This window comes from Lampetra fluviatilis, chromosome 6 (assembly GCF_964198595.1).
Source record: "Lampetra fluviatilis chromosome 6, kcLamFluv1.1, whole genome shotgun sequence".
Classification (NCBI taxonomy): domain Eukaryota; kingdom Metazoa; phylum Chordata; class Hyperoartia; order Petromyzontiformes; family Petromyzontidae; genus Lampetra; species Lampetra fluviatilis.
In genome coordinates, this window is record NC_136280.1 from 8,863,759 (window position 1) to 8,886,910 (window position 23,152).

At 49.3% G+C, this 23,152-nt stretch overlaps 2 protein-coding genes across 3 annotated transcripts in view; both read left to right on the top strand.

Moving 5' to 3' along the window:
- Positions 1-3,130, top strand: part of LOC144933126 (polymerase delta-interacting protein 2-like) — a 33,089-nt gene extending 29,959 nt beyond the window's left edge. Inside the window, exon 11 of one of the 2 annotated variants that reach the window (XM_078857705.1) lies at positions 1,332-3,130. In XM_078857705.1, coding sequence (XP_078713831.1) covers positions 1,332-1,446 — 115 coding nt within the window. In that variant the 3' untranslated portion in view covers positions 1,447-3,130. The remainder of the gene's footprint in view (positions 1-1,331) is intronic. The other variant, XM_078857704.1, reaches the window with a different exon arrangement.
- A 4,470-nt stretch (positions 3,131-7,600) lies between these two features.
- Positions 7,601-23,152, top strand: part of TLCD3B (TLC domain containing 3B) — a 65,736-nt gene continuing 50,184 nt past the window's right edge. The window contains exons 1-2 of the mRNA XM_078857706.1: positions 7,601-7,714; positions 8,347-9,126. Coding sequence (XP_078713832.1) covers positions 9,008-9,126 — 119 coding nt within the window. The 5' untranslated portion in view covers positions 7,601-7,714; positions 8,347-9,007. The remainder of the gene's footprint in view (positions 7,715-8,346; positions 9,127-23,152) is intronic.

Below are 23,152 nucleotides of genomic sequence, written 5' to 3' on the forward strand. Positions count from 1 at the left end.
ATTGCCCCCGCGGGCAGGATTGGTGGTCTACATTGTTCCATCTTTCTGCTCGTCTTCCACAACTGCCCGTCCATTTGCCCCCATGTTTACTGATTGCTGCGACATCTGCTCTATAATCCACAGAACCATTTCTGCCCGTAGCTTCAGGAATGGCTTCAGGGAGCATTACCCCGTGTGTTTATTTACAGTCCCTTCTATTTATGCAATAATCCTATGTGTACGTTATGTGGGAACACACGGACAACGATCGATCGGTCGAAGTTGATGCAAATATATCTCTTGATAGTGCGGTGCAAATCGCCATGAACGCCATCCTTCCGCTTGTTTTGGCAAAAAGTGTTTCAATGCCAGCACCACATTTGCCTGGAGCCCATTGGGGTAGAGAGACCCGAATTAAACGTGAAGTCTCACATCTGCTGAAGCTGGCAACCGTCAACACCTGGTGAAGCCTTTACAAAGTTGTGCCGTGTCGTGTCCCGGCGTGTTGCAATCATGTCAAGCAAGGCTTAAGTTGCTGTTGTGGGTCTCTGTTGTTTCTCTGTGCCACCCTTGAGTAGAATAGCAAGCCTTGGATTTTGATGTCCCTCCGTTTCATTTTCATTCTCCCACCTATAATGGCAACCAGAATATATGCAACTTCTTGCTGTACGGTGTCACCACAGCTGCCTACAAACACACGGGCAAATGGATGAAACTGTCTCTGATGATGTCTCGATGAGGAAACCCAACAATTCACCTCCCGGGTATTTGTGTTACCTGTAGAATGTTATGCCGGTTGCTTGCAGGTAATCTTGCGTCTCCGCACGCCTGTGTTCCCACACATTGTATGTTGCTGCCTTGTGTTCAGTGCACTTTGCGAATTCTCATTTGGCTCTTGCGGGATTCTTGTGGTGTAGTGGTCTGAGAAAAAGTGTCACAAACCTTGAGCTAAACCAGAGCTCGCTTTTCCCCTGGTGCCGGATTGTATGTCTGCAGGTTGTGTGCCAGGGTTTGCACATTTATATTTGGTCTCTTTGCGACACTGTAACTCGCTCCAACCACCACCACCCACCATCATTGTCGCCCACTAACGACTAAGCACCATTACCCACTGCCACCACCACCACCGTGGCGTCGACACCATCGTCTTACGGGAAGGACAGATGCCACCGGCGATGATTGACAGTCCGAGATTGACTTGATTTTAGGAAATAAGTTTTCATGGACTTTAAAGACCGCCTCCTCTGTTAACTGTGTGGACACGTGTCTGCCAGGGCATGCAGACACAGCGGCTGTTCGCCCCTCACCGTGTTGCCCCTGCTGTTCTCCCCTTCCGTCACTCTCGCCCACAGGGGAACCTTCCGCTTCGAGAGGTCGGACGGGAAGATGTTTGACGCCCGCATCCCTCCCTTCTCCCTGGAGAGCAGCAAAGGTCCCAAGGGCGGAGGCTCGGGGAACCCTGGGTAGATGGGCACCCCCAGAGAGGCGGGTGCCGTCATAGTGCATCGAACAACTCCCACAATGCACTGGTGGCGAGCTCCCTACTAAAAGACCGAATGTTACTGACCGCCCAGCCGGATCTCCTCGGTATGAATGGGTTACCTGTGTTCTATTCAACTGCATCGTGGGTACGATAAAAATGTTCCCCTTCATGTCACGAAAGAGCCTTTTGCCTTCAAAATCTTCACCGTCATTGTCACTGATAGCTGTCGTCGATGCTGTTTGGAAGCTTTTAAGCCCTGGGTGATACAGATGTTTAGCCAAGGCTGTGGGTCTTCCCTGCCACTCCCACCTCCCACTTATGGGTCTCCCTGACACAGTGCAACACATAAAGACCCCTTTTATGTAAGAACAAAGTGTCAGCTCCACCTGGAAATTATGATTGTGTTTTTTGTTAGTAGTTAAGTTATTGTAATATCCAGCTAATGGGGATTCTTGTTATTGGTTGGAAGACAGTATCTTGATTATGGTGACTAGTTTTAGGACACTCACTGCTAATCGTTTTTTGCCATGTGATTTCTAGAGCTTGCGTACTTTTTGCATGAAAATGGAGCTTGGTTCCTCTTGCGTTTGTGACAGGTGGAGCTGACACTACCTGCTTCGGTTTCTTGTGGGCATTACGAATCGGCGTAACGGTTCATCGCACGTGAAGACGTTTAACATGCGTCTCCTTTAGTTTGAGGAAAGGAGCTTATTCCGTGAGTTATGCAGCGGATATCCCTTGGCCCTCTCATCCATCCCCTCCCATCCGATTTTACAATGTCCCACGATTCAGGGTCACGCGTTCAATTCTGTGTGTCACTTTTGTACCGTCTAATTCTCGTTTGTCTGCCTTGTTTGTTAGATTGTGTCTTTTTCCGTTACACCAAATAATTGTACGTCGTTGAAATGAACTAATCATGAGCGGAATAATCGATTATCATCAATATTAATAACTTAATTGTTACGTTGCCCCTTCCTTAGGTGGCACCAGCTATGCCTCTGTCCACTGCACACCCCCCACTCTACCCCCCACTCGTGTGGTTTGCACAGCAACTGTCAAATGTACAGCCCTCCACTTGTGCCACTCCCCCTCCGTGTGCCGCTCTTATAGAGCTCCTGAGCAGAGCCTTCCCCAGACTGGGGAATTACTTCGACCCAGCCCGATAATTAGACCCAACCACCCTGGGAAATTACCCACCCCAGACTGGGGAATAAACCCCTCCGCTCTTGCTCCATGTATGACCACACACAATAGCAGCTGTTGGGCTACTGTGTAAATGTGTAGAGCGAAACAAAAGACCGAAATGCAATACTGTACTTTGTAACGTGTGTTTTTATTCATTCATTCGTCGTTGTATCTACTGTGCTGTATAAACTGTGTATTGTAAAACAAACGAGAGAGATGCCCCGTTTAGTCTACTTTCACTCTCGGAGCTGCTGGCGAACGCCTACGAAGGCCAGCATGGCACACGAGTGTGTGTGATGTAGCTAGCTCCCATGCCCGGCCGCCTTTGTCTCTCCAGTGATAATGTTTGACACTCCACAAGGAACTCGAGTCTTATCTCGGGGAGGTTTAGGACCGATTAAGATCGCCACGTGCCTACATATCAGAGGTCCCAAACGGGTTTTGATTCCTTACCTGTACCCGTACCCGACCGCACCAGGGTCGCAAACGGGTACCCGTACCCGGCCGTACCCGTACCTTACCCGTACCCGGCCGTGTACGGGTAGGGTACGGGTATCGGGTACCTGATTGTGACCTCTGGAATGAAGCCATGTTGCAGACACGGGTGGGTTGATTCTAGGAACTTGAATTGTGAGAAGAGACAAAACGTTGGGAAATGAGTGACAAACAGTTACTCACCAGTGACTCACGGTCTACCCGTACCCGGCCGCACCAGGGTCGCAAACGGGTACTTGTACCCGTACCCGGTCGGGTACGGGTAGCCGGGTATCGGGTACACGGGTATCGGGTAGGGTACGGGTATCAGGTACCTGGTTGCGATCTCTGCTACATATGCACAATGCATTTACCGAACTTTGCATCAAATTGTCAATTGCATGGATAACCCTCATAGATGCATTGGTTGGCCCTCCTCTACACGTCACACTCGGTTAATGAATGCGTGTAAGGGGTCAACACACTAAAAGGTCTCCCCAGTGTCCATTAGCAGATCCCATCTGATGAGGTTGATGCATTTTTCAAGCACGCAAGCAAGAAAACTGAAACGCAGGGTAAACCTGCCCAGCCTATAACCCAATCGCCCGGAATGCAGAAGTCAAGCAGGTTTGGGCCTGGATAGTGCTCGGGTCGGTGACCACCATGCACAGACAGGTTGTGATTATGCTTGTGGTGCTCTGTGGTGGGCAGCAAAGGGCAATGCCATTGATGTACAGTTTGTTGTGCTCCCGCGTCTCTTCCCCTTACCGTCGGCAACCGACACTGCCCAGTGTAGTGAAGTACGGTAGCCCACGGCGACCCGCACACCGTGAAGAGGCCATCATCCAGCAGTGGATTGACAAAACAGCTGTACATGGAGACGTACAAACCAGCAAAGCCCTGCCAAGCCTTTGCCTTCTAGTCCCTCTCAATTTGACACTGCAGCAGCCGCAGCAGCAGCCGCAGCAGCCGCAGCAGCAGCCGCAGCAGCAGCACCTGCAGTCGTCCGTCATTGCCTGGTTGTTGTGAGCACGGCTCGCGATGGATGAAGCGTCGTACGAGTTTGCTGTGTGCGGGAATCTTGCGGGTCGCGCGTTCACACGGCAGCGGACGAGGGTTGTCAGGTGGCCTGGTTCGTTTAAAAGTCGGTGTCGCCGCAGGGCTCCCGTGACCTTTTAAAGGGTTGCAGTGACCTTTTAAAAGGCTCATCGGGATTGATTCTAGCGCCGTTGGTTGGCGCGTACAACGATGAAAAACAATACCGGTGCATCTTTTTGGTTCTTTCGGTAAAGTCACGTAGAAGGGAAGTAATAAAATAATAAAAATAAAACATAAAATAAAACATAAAATATTTTATTATGTTTTATTTTTATTATTGTATTACTTCCCTTCTACGTGACTTTACCGAAAGAACCAAGAAGATGAATCCCTGCAGTCACGAAAGCTTTAAATCGAAAAATACTGGTGCAGTTCCCACGTTGAATGCATTTGTTTGCTGTTCTCGAGCCCTACGCGTCAAATAACCGTAAGGCGGCCGTGGGTGGCTTTCGTTTTTGTAAATGGCCTCGTGGAGTGGGTGAACACTGCGTCTGGTGGTGTCGCTATCGGGTATGCAGGCGGTGCAACTGCACCGAGGCCCATAGGTCAGAGGGGGGGGGGGGGGATTGAACAGAGTCCCCATCGTTTCATTCCTTGCTCCACGGCACATGCCAATCACTCTACACCACCGGCCGAGTTGAAGGTTGGATTTCCAAACTCCTCCGTCAAATGTCGTCAGTCTCAATTTGGAATATTGCGACCGCAGAAGTGGAACAATTATCCGTAAAATAAATTACCAATTCCACGTAGTTGATCCCCATCTGCGTTAAATAATGTCCATAGGTATTTAAAATCTGTTTCGTTCTCCAGTTGGGTCCCTACAACAATGTTTTATTCCATCAGGACAGCGCAGTGTAGTAGAGTTTTCTGTATTCCACGGTTTATAACCATCACTGAATCTAATTTCAGGGATGTTGTAGGGAGACTATAGAACATATGTTTGGCACTAATATTGTCGTGTCTGTGATTTATTACTCAAAACAAATCAGACATCGTACATTTTCGAATTTATGCTCCCACAAATGATGGCCCCGGTGTTTCACTCGGTTGGCAGGATGTGCATCAAGTTCTACGTTGCTTCTTGTCTCGTGCTCAAATATTAACAATCGTACAATTCCTGTAATCGGTCAACCAAGTCATTCCTCCCATGGGTTGTAACGTTAAAGCCAATAGCAACAAAAAAAATCCGGTTTGCAATAATTATTCATGCTGTAGTTTAAGATCGCAAACTCTCACACTGGCAATATCGCACTGTACTCGGCCGATTGACATTACAGATTTTTTTAACACATTTAAATTGGTTGTTTTTGATTGCGGCCTTCTATATATATATTTTAAAACATTTCACCAATGTACGCGTGATGGCCCAAATCATTACTGCCGCCGTAACAGAAGTGAGCTTTAAACATTCAATAATAGTCACGTTATACTCCTAGATTAGAAGAATACAGTCGTGACAAGCAGTGGCGTATCGCGCTGGGCCGTGGTGCAAGGAATGAAATGGGGGATGGGGGGGGAGGTGGTGTCAGGGGCTGTCCGCTGATCCCTCTCCTATCTCGACGCCTGCGCCCCTCCCCCACCTCGCACGGCCAGCGGGCTCCATGGCAGTTGCACCGCCTGCACACTCGATATCTCCGCCACCCGGGTGGCAACGGGCACATGCTTCGGGATTTACAACCACGCGTTGTATTTGCTCGGCAGCGGCGGCGGCGTGGCTGGGCGGTGATAGTGGGAGGAAGAAAGGGCCGCGTGGTGAGCCTGGTCGCATTGTGCGCTGTGCTGCTTTGGCAGCCGCGTGCCGTTATCAGGGGGCGCCCATACACCCATCCTCCTCCACCTCCCCTCCACCCCCCACCCCCACCGCCAGCCTTGCTCTCTGTAGACCTTGCAGTGTCAGAAACAATCGCTGACCCGCGCCAGTTTACAGCATGTGTATCGCACTGCATCGTTATCCCTTTTATCTGTGTGGGAAAACACATCGCGCTGACGGCGCGAAAGGCAGCGGTGATGTTGGGAGGAGCGCGCGGGCACAACGAGCGCGCGCAAGTCCTCTCCCGGTCACCCCGAGCCTCGGAAGAGCCTGCGCCATTTAATTTGGCCGCGTTAAATATTAATGCGGGAACCCGCGTCATGAGCTTAGCTTGCGATATTTTTTTTTTCAACACATGCGAGCGTGACCGTCCTTCATTCACAGCCAAGGCTCACCCTCCCCTCTTCCAACACACACACACTAATCTAAACCGACACTATCTTACCCTGCGTCCCCGGTGCCCCCCACCCCACCCAACCCAACCACTGCGGATACAAGAGGCGTCGGATTCAGCGGCGGTGCCTGGTGCTGAAATGGACAGCGCCCGCCAAGCGCCGCGTCTCAAAGCCCCACTGGGGCTTGTGGCAGACATTGCACGCGTACGATTTGCATTTCCCCGAGATGACGGACACGCACCCCGGTATAAAATACACAATATTATACTCGGGGTACGTAACAGCGCAACATAAGCGCAACACAGAAACGCGGGAGGAATGCACAATGCAGCATATACACACACACATGGTATAAAAAAAACCGTGCCACAAACGCCCGATGAGGTCCGTTGTAAGAAACAGCACAAAAGCAACGCACAAATAACGACAACGCACGCGACACGACACATACACAGCACCGCACAAATGCAGTGTAACACGCGTGCACATTCACCTTGGAGCATTACGCCCATGGGCTCAAGTCGCAGTCAGGATATCGCGTGTGAATCCTCAAGGTTAAAGTGTGGGTGGATGCGCGGAGGGGCGAGTGGCGTGTGCGTGCCGCTGTTCTAGCCTGCGAAGCGACTCCGCTTGGTCTCGTTTCATTGTTGAGTTTGCGAGCGAACCGCTGTGCACAACACGCACGCTCAACGTGGCCGTATCAGCGGCGTGTGCATCCACTCGCTTGAGGGTCACCCCCCCCCCCCTCCCCCCTCCCCCTCCTCCTCCTTCAACCGCGTGTGTCGCCAGCGTATCCAGATGGGACCCGCGCATTCCAATTCCCCTCCTGCACACGCGGGACAATGCACCCGGGCCGAGGCCGTGCCACGCGCAGCAGCCCACACGTCACAACCGATGCTTCGGCCGACCGCTGTTATTGGACGGGACCGTTACATTAATCCAATTTATTCACGAATGGTTAAAGAGACGTTGGTTTTCGCGGGGGGGGGGGGGGGGAGGGGGTGTGAGCGATGTACGGTGTGGAAGTGGAGGGGGGGGGGGCCGTTGGAGGTGGCGGTTATAATGTGAACGTTGCCAACTGAAGGACAAAGAACCTCCTCAACATCGTGGTGCACGGTCACCCCAGCTCACGGCGCTGATTGAAAAGCCCCCCCCCCTCCCCCCGTACCCCCCCCCCGGATTTAGATATGGCAACAAAGCAATCGCCGCTCCACAAATAACAAAGGGAGGGCCGCATCTGGGAAAGGGGCCACGGCGAGACGAGGCGATTCGACGGCGGCTGCAACAAACGTGGGCAAGGGGGGTGGTGGGTGGTGGTGGTGGTGGTGGGGGGGTGCGGGGGATGGGGTATTTTTCGCGAGCGTTCATGCCCCCTGGATGGGAGGTGGTGGTTTTGGTTGCGAGGGGAAGGACCGAGCGAGCGGCGTGCGGTGGTGCCAGGGAGAGAAACGTGGCTGGGCGGGCAGGAGGGGCGGGCGGGAGTGGTGGATGGACATGGGAAGGGCTGCGACTCTGAGAATGATTGAAGGCTGCCGTCCGGCCGGCCGGCTCTGATAAAGGCTCAATCTGCAGTACTGTACAGTGAGCGCGTGCCGGGTATATTTAGCTCGCAAGCCTGGCAGTGCCCGCGTATCGTGAAAGCGCACTACGGCACGCACTGTATACGTAATGCGCTGTCTGCTGCGAGAGTGCGCATAGCGGGTCTGCTCAGGAGGCGGGTTCCTCGGTGTAGGAGGAGGCTGATGCTGCTGTGTGCGCGTCAGTCGGCTTGCGGATGTCACCGCTGTAGACGCTGCACAATAGCGCGTCTCGAAGCGCACCCACACACGCACGCACGCGCGCGCGTCATTCATTCAGTCATTCATTATTCGTTCAATCCTCTGCTCCCGTTTCATCCTCGGTTCGTACGCGTGATTATGAAGGGCGACTGCGGTGTGGACAAGAGGATTGGACTTGGCCGCAGCAGCGTGTGAAGGAGACAAGGGAACGTGGCTTGCAAGATTCTATTTATTAATTACATTCTTATTTTGAGATCGGTGTTCGCACACACATAGCCGAACAACACACACACACACAGACGCGCGCACGTGCATACATACACCCACGGTTACACCCAACCACACACACACACGAGCAGACCTAAATCCATACAAGAACGTACACATACACGGCGCGCGCACACACACCGCAGGGACACGCTAACACACACACCAGCAAACACACGAACACACACACGGGCATACACACACCAGCAAACACACGAACACACACACACCAGCAAACACACGAACACACACACACGGGCATACACACACCAGCAAACACACGAACACACACACACACACTGGCACACAGACACACAGGCGTTTACTCGACAGGCATACGCGGGCACACACACACACAGACAGACGGGCACACCATCACACACGTTGCACGACAGTGATTGACGCGCCAAGAGAGACGCATCTCATACGCCGCCGGGAAGAGGGAAGAAAGAGGAGGTTAGGGAGGGAGGGAGGGAGAGAGAGGGCGGTGGGTGCAGAGAGCCGCTGAGAAGAGAGAAACAGAAGAGGAGGAGGCATCATGATCGGCGTGTTCCTGCTGGGATGTGCCTTCTTCCCGGGCCTTTTCGTGGCGCTGCGGGGCTGGCTCCAGCAGCAGCTGGGATGCGGACGGGGCGAGGCGGTGATTCTGAGCGCCAGGTGAGGCTGCCGCACACAACATCACCGCAGACGCTTGGCATTGTCCGCCGGCGAAGTAGAAACACGCTGAAAACGGACCTCCGTTACGTAGCCCCGCGTATCCGTGAAATTTACGTTTTAGTTGCGTCGGAATATTGGCAGTATTCGTATAATCAAGCGTACTCGGTACCGGTATCCACCTTCGATGTGTCACCAGCAGGGTCGTGGTTAATGTTGCCGGGTTCCCAGATGGTATTGGTAAGGGTACTCCATCTTCACTATGGGGGCCCTGTCCTACGCAAGCAACACAAAATGCAGTTAACTGATGTAGTGATCACCCGAGTGGCGTGTGTCACATGAGCGACATGTATGTGTGTGTCACACGAGTGATATGTGTGTGTGTCACACGAGCGAGGTGTGTGTGTGTGCAAGGCTTAATTTAACCCGTGTGTGTCTTTGGGGAGCGGTGGCGCAGTGGTTAGCGCACTGCTCGACGAACCCGGCCACAGGAGTTCGATTCCTGTTCACGGCCAATACCAGTGACAATTATCTGAACCGGTCCTGGACCTCCCCTAGGTCAACTCAGACTCAAATGAATACCTGCTGCGATGTGTAAGCATCAGCACCGGGGAGACAAAGGCGGCCGGGCGTGGTGTTGGCCACCCACCTCCTCGCGTGCCGTGCCGTGCCGGCCTTCGTAAGCGCTCGCTAGCAGCAACTTGCCCCAAACAACCTCTTCGTCAAGGCTGCATGGCGGATCTTTGTCTTTGTCATCTCGGTCAAATCGAGGCGGAGGAAACGTTCGACGCTCCGCGTGGCATCGCGCCGCACCGCGCGGCCCTGGCACGAGCCACGCGGCTGGGTCGGCGCGCTGACGGGTGGCACGGCACAAGGGGGCGCGCGACGTGGGTAGCGCACTGCGCTACGAGCCCCGGCGAGCCGAGTGTCCGGAACGGCCTCGGCCCTCTTTTAGGTCGACTCGGCCTTGACAATTCCCTGACGCGGCGAGTGAATGTCGGTGCCGGGGAGACGAAGGTGGGCGGGAGTCGTGCCGGCCTTTCATCGGTACTCGCCAAGAGCACTTGCCCCAAGAGGCTGTGCCGTCTCCAGGGGGGGCTGGGGGGGGGCTTTGTCTTTGTTGCGTGTGAATTGTGGGGAGCGGTGGTGCAGCGGTTAGCGCTACGCTGCGCTACGAACCCGGCGACCCACGTTCGATTCCTGTTCACGGCCAATACCAGTGACAATTATCTGAACCGGTCCTGGACCTCCCCGAGGTCAACTCAGACTCAAATGAATACCTGCTGCGATGTGTAAGCATCAGCACCGGGGAGACAAAGGCGGCCGGGCGTGGTGTTGGCCACCCACCCTCTCATGTATCGTGCCGGCCTTCATAGGTGATAATAGTAATAGCACTTGTCCCAACAGCCTGTTAAGGCTATACGGGGGATCTTTGCGTGTGTGTGTGTGGATACCAGCTCCCTGTGTGACTTTGTGAATAATCATGTGCACAAGCGCGTGTGTGTGTGATAACGCGTGTGCGTGTGTGTGTGTGCGTGTGTGTGCGTGTGTGTCGACTTAGCCTCAAATGAGTACCCGTTGCGTGTGTAAACATCGCCCACTGGGGAGACAACGGCGGTCGGGCGTGGTGCTGGCCACCCACCCCCTCGTGTACCGTTCCGGCCTTCATAGGTGCTCGCTAACAGCACTTGCCCCTACAGTCGGTTAAGGCTATACGGGGGATCTTTGTGTGTGTGCGCGTGCGTGTGTGATAACGCGTGCGTGTGTGATAACACGTGCGTGTGTGCGTGTGTGCGTTTGCCCATGTGTGTATTTATGTGTATACCCGTGCGTGCGTGTCTGCGAATGTACGCGCGCACGCACGCGTGTGTGTGTGTGAGAGAGGGATAACACGCGTGTGCGTATCGGATGACATCACGTGCATGTGTCATGTTTCATTCGCGCGGGATACGTCTGATTCACGCGTCGCGCGTGCGCTCTTGAAAGTTAAGGGATGCGACTCGGCGGTCACGGAGTTACGCGCCGCGTGGCTGCGCTCGCTCGCACGATGTGGAACGGCGTCGACACGGAGATGAAAGTCGCTTCGCTCTCTCTCTCTCTCGTTCACCTCCCCCGCACCCCACAGCGACGCCTCGACATTGCGTATGAAGTGTTGCGACTTGGCATGCCCAGTGTACCGGCTGTAATTCCGTTGCCGCCGAGCTAACGATGTGTACACACACTGACACTGCAGGCTTGCGGTGTGTGTGTGTGTGCGTTTATGAATGTTGTGTTGTGTGTGGTGGTGTAGCGGTTAGCGCTACGCTGCGCTACGAACCTGATCGACCCGGGTTCGATTGCCGCTCACGGCCAACACCAACAGTGACGATTATCTGAATCGGTCCTGGGCCTCCCCTAGGTCTACTCAGCCTCAAAAGAGTACCTGGCGCGGTGTGTAAACATCGCCACTGGGGAGACAAAGGCGGCCGGGCGTGGTGTCTTGCCACCCATCCCCTAGTGTGCCGTGCCGGCCTTCATTAGGTGCTCGCTAACGGCACTTGCCCCAACAGTCTGGTACAGGCTAGACGGGGGATCTTTGTCTTTGTGTGGTGGCGCAGTGGCTGTGGCGCTGCGCTGCAAGCACGGCGAGCCGAGTTCGAACCCCCCGCTCACGACCAATAACAGCGGCGAATTTTTTAACCGGTCCTGGGCCTCCCCTAGGTCGACTCGGCCTCAAATGAGTACACTTGGTGCGATTCGTTAGACATCGGCACTGGGGAGACGAAGGCGACCAAGCGTGGCGCTGGCCACCCACAACGGCCTTGATAGGCGCTCGCTAACGGCACTTGGCCCAACAGCCTGTTAAAAGGCTATACGGGAGACCTTAATCTTTGTAGCACGTGCATGCACCAAATCAGCTCAAACAACTCGGTGGAGCAGGACAAGGGGCTGCTTTTTTCACTCGATATTTGTTCCAGAACGCCGCTTGCCTGGGCTTGGCAGAAGGCGTAATCGACGTAAGGCACTACCACTCGAGTGCAAATTTGCGCCGTCTGGAGACGGACTGTTGCTCCCAACGCTGCCTGCCAAGCGAGTGCATGCAGCCACGCATTTCAACCCGTGCTGCTCACTTGCGAGCTACGATTTTTGCTCCTCGCCATCGCGAACGCGCGCGTCGTTCCATTGCGTCGTTGCGTAACCACTCGCTTCAGGTGTGGACAAAGCGGTCGCTCTCCCTCATCGCTCGTGCGTGGGACACCCCCCCCCACCTCCTCCGGCTCGTAAACAAGCCGCGCTGATGCCGAGACTGGACGATGGTCTTGGTCGAGTGACCATAGCCAGCGCGCGGTCGCTTCTCCTCCGGCTCCTCCACCGCGTCTCTGGTTTTTGTAAGGGAGCTCATGGACTCCCCCCCCCCTTCCCGAAATAACCACGCGGGGATGAGCACAGATTACCGCTGCGGGGTAAGCGGCTCAGCGCGAGAGCGCACGTGCCGTGGAGCGAACCCGAGCCCGCAGCTGGCATCAACATCATTACCATGAAAATCATGAACATCATTATCATGAAAATCATTAGCATCATTATCATGAAAATTATCAACAGCATTATCATGAAAATCATCAACATCATTATGAAAATTATCAACAGCATTATAAACATCATCAGCAGCATCATCATCACCATAAACAACATAATCAACATCATCAACATCGTCATCATAATCATCAACATTATCAACATCATCATGAACATCATAATCAACGTCATTAACATCGTCATCATAATCATCAACATCATCATTATAAACACCATCAACATCATCGTCATGAACATCATCATCAACATCATCAACATTATCAACATCATCATTATCAACATCGTCATCATAATCAGCAACATTATCAACATCATCATGAACATAATCATCATAATCATCAACATTATCAACATCATAATTATCAACATCGTCATCATAATCATCAACATTATCAACATCATCATCTACATCATCATCATCAACATCATCAACATTATCAACATCATTATCAACATCGTCATCATAATCATCAACATTATCAACATCATCATGAACATAATCATCATAATCATCAACATTATCAACATCATAATTATCAACATCGTCATCATAATCATCAACATTATCAACATCATCATCTACATCATCATAATCATCAACATTATCAACATTATCATTATCAACATCGTCATCATAATCATCAACATTATCAACATCATCATCATAATCATCAACATTATCAACATCGTCATCATAATCATCAACATTATCAACATCATAATTATCAACATCGTCATCATAATCATCAACATTATCAACATCATCATCTACATCATCATCATCATAATCATCAACATTATCAACATTATCATTATCAACATCGTCATCATAATCATCAACATTATCAACATCATTATCATCATAATCATCAACATTATCAACATTATCAACATCGTCATCATAATCATCAACATTATCAACATCATCATCAACATCATCCTCGTCGTCGCGATGGGATCTTGATCGCGTCGTGGTGGACACTGGGCCGAGCCGAGCTTGTCGACAATCGCTGTGTTTTGAGTTATTAGAACACAGTTGCCCAGCACCGGCTTCAGAGGCCCAAGACGTCAAGCGGACAGCGATAAACAGCACGATCAATGTTGTACATTGACAAGAGCTAATGCGCTTCTGGGATTCGGCGAGGTGACTGTGAGAGCTCGGGTGGGAGTAGGGAGTTCTTAGTGGAGCTAGGGATGCAGAGATGTTAACTCCCTCGCCTGGTATACAGGAGGGCGTGGGTTCGATCCCGACCCTGACGCCTACTGTAAATTTGAAGTTTTCGTCTCGCTTCCCGTAGATATTTTAACAACCTCGCCTGGTATACAGGAGGTCGTTGGTTCGATATCGACCCTGACGGCTGCTGCTGTATATTTGGAATTTGCGTGTCCTCCCCGTGGTCGCGTGGATTTTTCTCCGGGTCCTCCATCAACATTTAGACACATGCGTGTCGAGTATTTCGCTGCTGTACATTTCCACATGATAAGCCACTTCGTTGAGCTATCATTTGTGGTCAGGTCGCTTCTCGCTCAGTGGGCCTTACCTGGCAAAATAAAAAAAAGTATATTTCTAGTTCCATTCCGTTTTGTACACGAAGCAGAGAGCTGTCAACTCTCGGTGCCATTTGATGCACGCAAATCGTTGGTTGGCTCGAGAATCAAAAATCGTTTACACGACTAAACGGTCGAGAAAACAAGGGCAGTTCACAAATTAGACAAGCCCGGCTGAATTGTGGCTCGCTTGTGATTCGTGTCATTGTTGTGACACCAAACACGAAGCAGTGTGGATGAAAAGGTCAGTTTCTCTCTTATTAAACTCATCCAAATAATTAAACTCATCCAAATAATCAGCCTGAGTCCCCTGCTGATGAGACTGAATGTCGAAACGGACCCCACAGGTTCGCTTGTGTTGAACCACTGCTGCTGGTCTTCGATTGATGTTATTGCTGTTTTGATGCCTTGCCCAAGCTTATATTTGATTTTGACAAATCTGCTCAAATTTATGTACGACCATAATGTATTCTTCCATGCTAGAAGCGAGTGGTTACGCAACTTCCTTATGTCTTACTCTTGGTATCATTTTTTGGAATTGTGTATGCAACTTGCTGACCCATCCCTATTGCACATCTGTGCGAAAGAGCGTTATAGTTAATCAGATTCCTCCAAATTCTTGGTTCTATTTGAATAATTAACACAATAGACAGGAAGGACAACTTCAAAGGCCTCGCATAATGCACATGCATCATGTCCTACGTGACTTTACCGAAAGAACCAAGACTATGAATCACTGCAGTCGCAAAAGCTTTAAATCAAAATTCAGATTCCTCCAGTCTAAATAAAGACTGACTATGCACTCTCAGAAAACCCGTGTGGATGATGGGATGTGAAAAATAAAATAATGTATTCATGTGGAGAGACAGATATGGGAAGGCGGTGTATTGTCTGATTATGTATCGTCTCACTTTTCACGGAGGATGACATATTAGTTATATCTGAATAATTACAGCCCCAATTGGTTGACACACCACACAACGCCCGAGTGCACAAGCAACTCACAATTATACTGATGATGGCCTGCATCTTTGAAGTGTCTGCTCCGTACAAACTAAATCGTGCACGTGTCCATGTACCGAGTTCACGTGGAACACGCGCTAGCAGGAGGTGTCTAATAATCAACGTTTTTGGGGTTTATATCGCGTTATTTATAAATGTGTCGTAACCCTCCACCACCCGACACGGCCAATCAGTAAAAAAGTGTCACGTTGACAAAAGACAAATAGTTCACTGCTTTAGCCCACCGGTGTGTTGAAGCGTGAAACCACAACATTTACAATTTGAGTACGACGTTTCGCTGGTAATTGCGTCGTACTCAAATTGTAAATGTTGTGGTTTCACGCTTCAACACACCGGTGTGGGGTTAAAGCAGTGAACTATTTGTCTTTTGTCAACGTGACACTTTTTTTACTGATTGGCCGTGTCGGGTGGTGGAGGGTTACGACACATTTATAAATAACGCGATCTAAACCCAAAAATCGTTGATTATGAACAATATTGGTCGCGAAAGCCTGCCACGTGTTAAGCAGGAGGTGTCTAATTAGTAGGAGGTGTCTAATTAGCAGGAGGTGTCTAATTAGCAGGAGGTGTCTAAGTTTGCCGCAATGTAAAACGATCGTCGGTTCTGGAATCGAAACGTGACCTCGAATTACGCAAATGTGTGGAACTGCGAGAGACAGAGAGAGTGTTTACACTATGAAACATCTCCTTTACCGGTGGCAAAATATAGTAATAGGTTTTTACCCTTTCAATTGGTACACAAACTGACACCTTTATACAAGGCATCGTGTTTGCAATAACCACAACACAAGCGGTCGAAATGCAAACAAAAAGAAACAACTCTGGCGATGATAATGATATGCACTGTCCTTGAAGTTGATTGGTCCACACCCGAGACAGCTTTTCTTAGAGCCTAGTCTCCATTGGTGTTGAACCAGATGACGCCAAAAGGCGTATCATCAGAGTTGTTTCTTTTTGTTTGCATTTTGACTGCTTGTGCTGTGGTTATTGCAAACATGATGCCTTGTATAAAGGTGTCAGTTTTTATACCAGTTGAAAGGGTAAACACCTATTACTACAGGGAGAGTGGTTGAATCATCACATAGCCTTAATGAAGCTGGGTGAGATCCAGCCCAGGTGAGAACCCACTGAGACCCCGAGTCTCCGTTACAAGGTCCACCTGGGTCAACAACAAAACGAACTTCACATCGCACGGGGGGAGCAGCTGAGCATCCCAGATCTAACAATGAAAATAAGTATAACCCGTAAAAACAAAGTTTTCCACTATAAATCCTTTATATGCGTGGCGGCTAGAGTCCTCTCGTCCTCTGGCTTGAGATGGCTGCCACCTATGGGTCAGATCATTGCATTGCACCATTAAGCAATTGGTAATTAAATATTATATTTTTGTCCTAAAAAGTGTAAAATTTTGGATTTTTTTTCACGAACATTAATTGTCACGCACAACGAGTCTGTGTGGAAAATGTCAGCTCGATTGGATCACGGGAAGTGGGTTAAAAAACGACCGAAAGATTTGCACGGTCCTAAGCAAGCAAGCGAACTTAATATAAAGGATTTAAAAACACACGCGCGAGATAGTGGTGGAACTACCCACGAGCGAAGCCCCCTCCATCTATTTAATCTGCACAGCGAGAGCGAGCGAAGGCACCTGTAAAAATCACACGTGATGCCCGTCCAGAGATGAGTGCTGAGCGCGTGCGTTGTCGAGTTTGTGGCTCACCAAGGCACTCGTGCCGACCAGACAGCGCGGCGTGATGGGCACCGGTCATCGCACGGCGGTCATCGCAGCGGCCACGCTCGCAGACCACGTTCTCGCAGGGCCAGTGTGTGTGTGGCCAACCTGCCAATTGCGGTGGAGGCTCGTGGAGGGCAATCCGCGTTGTGTGCAATGGCGGAGCCAGGAGTTTCAGGTCGTGGGGGGGGGGCAACCTCTCCAGCAATGAAAAATGATTGAGGAGTTGTTAATTGTTTTTTTACCCTTCTCATCTGGCAACAAAACTGACACATTTTTTACAAGGAGTCATGTTTGCATAGACCACAATACCTGCAGTCATAATGCAAACAAAAAACATAACTCTGATAATGTGCACTGTCCTTGAAGTTGATTGGTCCACACCCGAGACAGCTTTCCTTAGAGCCTAGTCTCACATGGGTTGGACCAGATGATGCCAGATAGAAGGGTAAAAAACCAATTATCATAATTTTTTACTGGCAAATGAGGTTCCAATGGTGATAGAAGAGTTGTTAGTAAGTAAGGACGCGTCCCTTGCTTTTTATTCGACGCGTGTGCGGCAATGGTGCAGCCATCGATCGAGGGTCGAATTCGAACCGCGTTGTGTGATCGGCATCGCGCTCGCCGAAGGTGAATGCCTTTAGCAGGGAAGTCGTGTCCTGTATACGCAACTGCACACAATTCTGTGAGTCACTTATAACTGCTTTGCCGTTACTTATTGCCAATTGTGGACTCAGACTATTGTCCTATCATCTCACAGAGTCCCTGGCACGTAATAATATGCTACACAGTGGCAGTGGGGGTCGCAAAATGCCGATTTATTACTAGTAAACCCCAATGATCATTGGGGGGGACACGTGCCACCCTTCCCCCACTGCCCCCCCCCCCCAGTGGTTGTGTGGAATCTGACGGCTGTGGAGCGCGTGGGAGCGATTTTGAGGGTTGGAGGGTGGTCACGTGGCACTGGGTAGCTGTTGAGTGTGCAGGCGGTGCAACTGCACCGTGGCCCGCGAGCCGGAGAGACCCAGGCACTGGACTATACAGAGGGGGCAAATTGGACAAGGGACGACAACATTTCATTCATTGTACCATGACACTGTTGGGGTGGTCCAATATGAAGCAACTAAAAGGAGTAGCTAATGAGGGCCCATGAAGGAGGAGGCATAGAAGATGGATGTCTCCCCTCGTGACAGTGGGGGTAGCCGACCTTCCTGCCCCCCCCCCCCATAATGCCTGTGAGTTGCCATACAACGTGTGTGTTGCCATACGACGTGTGGACTTGCTAGAAGAGTAACGATCAGTGCGAGCCTTTGAGTGATGTGGGTCGGGGGTGGTTCGCACACTGTGCTGTGAACTTGGCAACCTGAGTTCAATTTCTGGCCGTGAGTATAAAGTGAACCGGTTCCGGGCCCCCCCCTCCCCCTCCATTCAACACCCCCACACCGAGCAGCACGGTGAAGTATGGGCAACGACCCCCACGACCAATAGAGCGTGGAGGGGAGGGTTTTATCTGGCAGTGAATCGACAAAGGGCTGCACGTGAAGAGAGTGAGTGATGTGGATTATGTGCTGGCTTAATGATCAGGATCAGAATATCGATCCTGGAGGAATCTGATGAGCTCTTTTTCACGTCCAGAAACGAGATTGAGTTATGCGGATCACAGGCAAATTAAGATAATTACAAAGTTGTTTAAACAATGATAATAACAAATTCCCCCCCAAAAAAATCTTGCAAATCCCCGCACGAGAATGATTTTGACTGCAAAAAATGTCTGATCGTGAGCCATATTCGCTTCTGGATGGAAACACTACCCTCATCTCCGGGATTAGCAACAAATGCATGCTCGTGTGGGTTCTAACCCAGCTATTAGAGGCCGCTACAGTCACTAAGATGTAAATATTACAATAACATACTCCTTGAATCTAATACCAACTCATAGTATCGCCGGAGTGTAGGGGTGATTTATTTTACCTCTAATTTATTCATCAGCCCATGTGTTTGTCCACTCCAGCAATAAGTGCTTTTGCTGTCGCTAGATTTGATGGATCACGCGTGGTGGGGCAAAGCGTGGGTATCGTCGCTGTGACGTGAATGCCTCGTTGAAAGACTTTGACCCAGTGCGCATCTTCGTGGCTATTTGATCATTGTCTATTCATAGGAAACTGCTCATATGGCAATTCTGAACCGCTCCTTTGTCAGCGGACATTAACGCAATATCCCCCGTTCGATAGAACTCCGCTGTTTCTAAATTGTCCAAACGTGAACCATCTCGAGATGCTGGGCTAATGGGGGGGGGGTTGCAGATTCTTCCCCCCGAGACGAACGTGGTGATTAACATTCCTTAAAATGTCAAAAAGTTATCAAAAACATTTCGCACTTTTATTAAGATCTCCCAAGTGTTTTTTTTCTCCATGGCCCCACGGTGCATCTCTCTTGCCCTCTTTCGCTCTTCGCTGAAGAAAGCGGCAGCCACCGAGACCTTTCTTACCAGTGCAACAGCTCCCATAGCAGCATAATCACAATGTGTGCACGTAGACAATATTACACTGAACACATTGCAGACATAGCGTGCAATGCCTTCGACTGTTGGCTTAAGACCGAATATAGTAATAGGTTTTTACCCTTTCAACTGGTACAAAAACTGACACCTTTATACAAGGCATCATGTTTGCAATAACCACAACACAAGCAGTCAAAATGCAAACAAAAAGAAACAACTCTGATGATGATAATGATATGCACTGTCCTTGAAGTTGATTGGTCCACACCCGAGACAGCTTTTCTTAGAGCCTAGTCTCCATTGGTGTTGGACCAGATGACGCCAAAAGGCGTACAACTCAAAGACAGCGCACTATCAGAGTATTGAGAGCTCGGGTTAAGCATTTACACTATGAGACATCTCCTTTATCAGTGGTAAGACCGAATGGCCCTGAATGTGTTGGATCTCGGCAGCAAAGCAGAGCCCAGTCTGGTTTAGCACCTGGAATGGGAGACGTTTATTATTATAACGTGTCATAAAATTATTAAGAATGAACAACGCCGCACATTGTGGTTGCACGATTGCGGTTTAAGCAACGTATTCATTGCGGAGCAAAGTGCTGTCCTCAGTACGTGTGTGCAGAGTGAATTGTGATCAGTCTGACACGCAGGCTTTCGCGACAAAATATCATCCATAAGAGATTTGTTTTGTGTTAGTTCGCATAAATATATAAATGTGTCGTTAAAACGTTAAAACGACACATTTATAGGGCTATTTTAATAATAAACACAATAGGCAGGAAGGACAAGTTGAAAGGGCTCGCATAATGCACATGCATCATGCACGTTGCCTCAGTAATCGCCTCCCCCCCACCCCATCATTGTGCAAGAGCGCAGAAGAGTGGTCAAGACATCTACGCCTCGATATAAAGGAACGAAACAGGTGGACTTCTCCACAAATCTGGCTGTCGCCTGATGAAGCTAGTTGTAATTACTGGCGAAACGTCGTACTCGGATTGTAAATGTTGTGGCTTGGCTCTCCAACACACCGGCGTGCTGTACTAGTATACTACACTATACACTACACCAGGGGTCCTCAAACTACGGCCCGCGGGCCAAATGCGGCCCGCCGAGGACATTTATCCGGCCCATGGTCACTAATTGGGCTCCGCTTGTGAGCACTAATTGGGCTGCGCTGGTGAGCACTCATTGGGCTGCGCTGGTGAGCACTCATTGGGCTGCGCTGGTGAGCACTGATTGGGCTGCGGTGGCGAGCACTGATTGAGCTGCGGCGGTGGGCACTCATTGTACCCACCGCTCTGCGATCTGTGAACAAAACTGCAGGTGTAATTAACTTTTTAATGGCACCCGCACCAGTGTGAGCCTGGGGTAAAAGCGGAGTTCCCCCAATCAGACTGCATTGATGGGCAGTGCAGTCTGTATGTCTCTATGTGGGCAAAGTTATTGCTGGTATATTGTTTTTGTAGCGCTGTATATATATAGGTATTTTACTAATAGCAATTTTGACTCCCTAGGAAACAAAGATGTCAAGAAAGAGAAAAATTGACTCTGAGTGTAGGATATTCAAAGAACAGTGGACTTATGATTACTTTTTCATGCAGTACAAGGAAAGAGCTGTGTGTCTGATATGCCAGAATATAGTCTGTGTTCAAAGAATACAATTTACGTCGACACTATGAAACTCAACATAAATATAAATATGATTGTTTGGTCGGAGAAGTGAGAAAATATAAAATATTAAAACTGAAAAATACATTAACAACTCAGCAAAATACTTTTGTGAAGCAGAAGCAGCTACATATTTCATCACTGCGAGCAAGTTTTCAAGTTGCCAAGCTAATAGCGTGCACTGGCAGACCATTCGTGGAGGGAGATATTTGTTAAAGAATGCCTTCTTTCTGTTGCCAAAGAGATGTGTCCAGAGAAGGCCGATTTATTTAGTACAGTGAGTCTTTCAGGACCTACAATTACACGGAGGATTGAAGAAATGGGAGACAATTTGCATCAGCATTTGCAAAACTCCACAAAAAAACTTTCCTATTTTTCCTTGGCACTCGACGAAAGCAATGATGTTCGTGATTCTGCACAACTTCTAATTTTTATTCGTGGGACGAATGACTATTTCGAAGTCACAGAAGAGCTTGCTGCACTGCAAAGCATCAAAGGAACAACTACAGGAGAGGATATCTATGAAAAGGTTTGCCAAACTGTGCATGGTTTGGAGCTGAACTGGGCTCAACTAGCCAGTGTGACAACTGATGGTGCTCCTAGCATGGTGGGGTCTAAGAAAGGAGTGATTGCTCGCATTAACCAAGAGATGGACAAACATAACCATTCTCATCCAATAGCCATACACTGCCTCATCCACCAACAAGCGCTGTGTAGTAAATCACTGAAGTGGGACTCTGTTATGAAAATTGTGGTATCTTGTGTTAACTTCATTAGAGCTCATGCACTAAACCACAGACAATTTCAGGAATTTCTGTCTGAGCTAAATGTTGACTATGAAGATGTTCTGTACTACACAGAAGTCCGTTGGCTGAGTCGAGGGAGAGTTTTGAAACGTTTCTATGACTTACTTCCACAGATTACAGCTTTTTTGCTTTCAAAAAACAAAGAAGTACCAGAGCTCAATGATGCAGAATGGAAATGGCACCTTGCCTTTCTGACAGATGTAACAGAGCTACTCAACAGTTTCAATGTGCAACTTCAAGGAAAGGGGAAGCTCCTCTGTGATATGCAATCACATGTCAAAGCATTTGAAGTAAAATTAGGCCTTCTCATCAAACAAGTGAAGGAGGAAAACTTCTGCCATCTCCCCACAACTCAAAATCTGTTAGCGGAAAAACAATTGGTTGCATTCCCAAACAAAACATGTGTGGATTCACTGGAAAAATTGCAAAAGGAGTTCCAATTTAGATTTAAAGAGCTTCATCTCCATGAACAGGACATACAGCTTTTCCGTAACCCATTTTCTATTGACATTGAAAATGTGGATACAATTTACCAAATGGAACTGGCTGAACTGCATAATTGTGACTCTGAAAGACGCATTCAAGTCAAGCAGCCTTCATAATTTATATGCATCTCTCCCCTCTGAGACATATCCTCATCTCAGGAACCATGCACTCAAAATGGCAACCATCTTTGGCAGCACTGATGTCTGTGAACAGACTTTTTTCCAGAATGAAACATTTGAAATCTCCAACCAGTTCTAGACTAACGGATGCACACTTGCATCACTTGTTACGACTAGCAGTGACAAATATGGAACCGGACATTGACCATCTCATTAGCCAAAAGCAGGCCCATATTTCCCATTGAAATACTGGCAAGTTTGTTGATTTAACTTTACTTGTTCTTCATTTTAAATATTGTATTTGTTCTCGTTTTGTTTCTTCACTTCAAAATAAGATATATGCAGTGTGCATAGGAATTTGTTCATAGTTTTTTTTAACTATAGTCCGGCCCTCCAATGGTCTGAGGGACAGTGAACTGGCCCCCTGTTTAAAAAGTTTGAGGACCCCTGCACTACACTATACACTACACTATACACTACACTATACACTACACTACTATACACTACACTATACACTACACTATACACTACACTACTATACACTACTATACACTACACTATACACTACTATA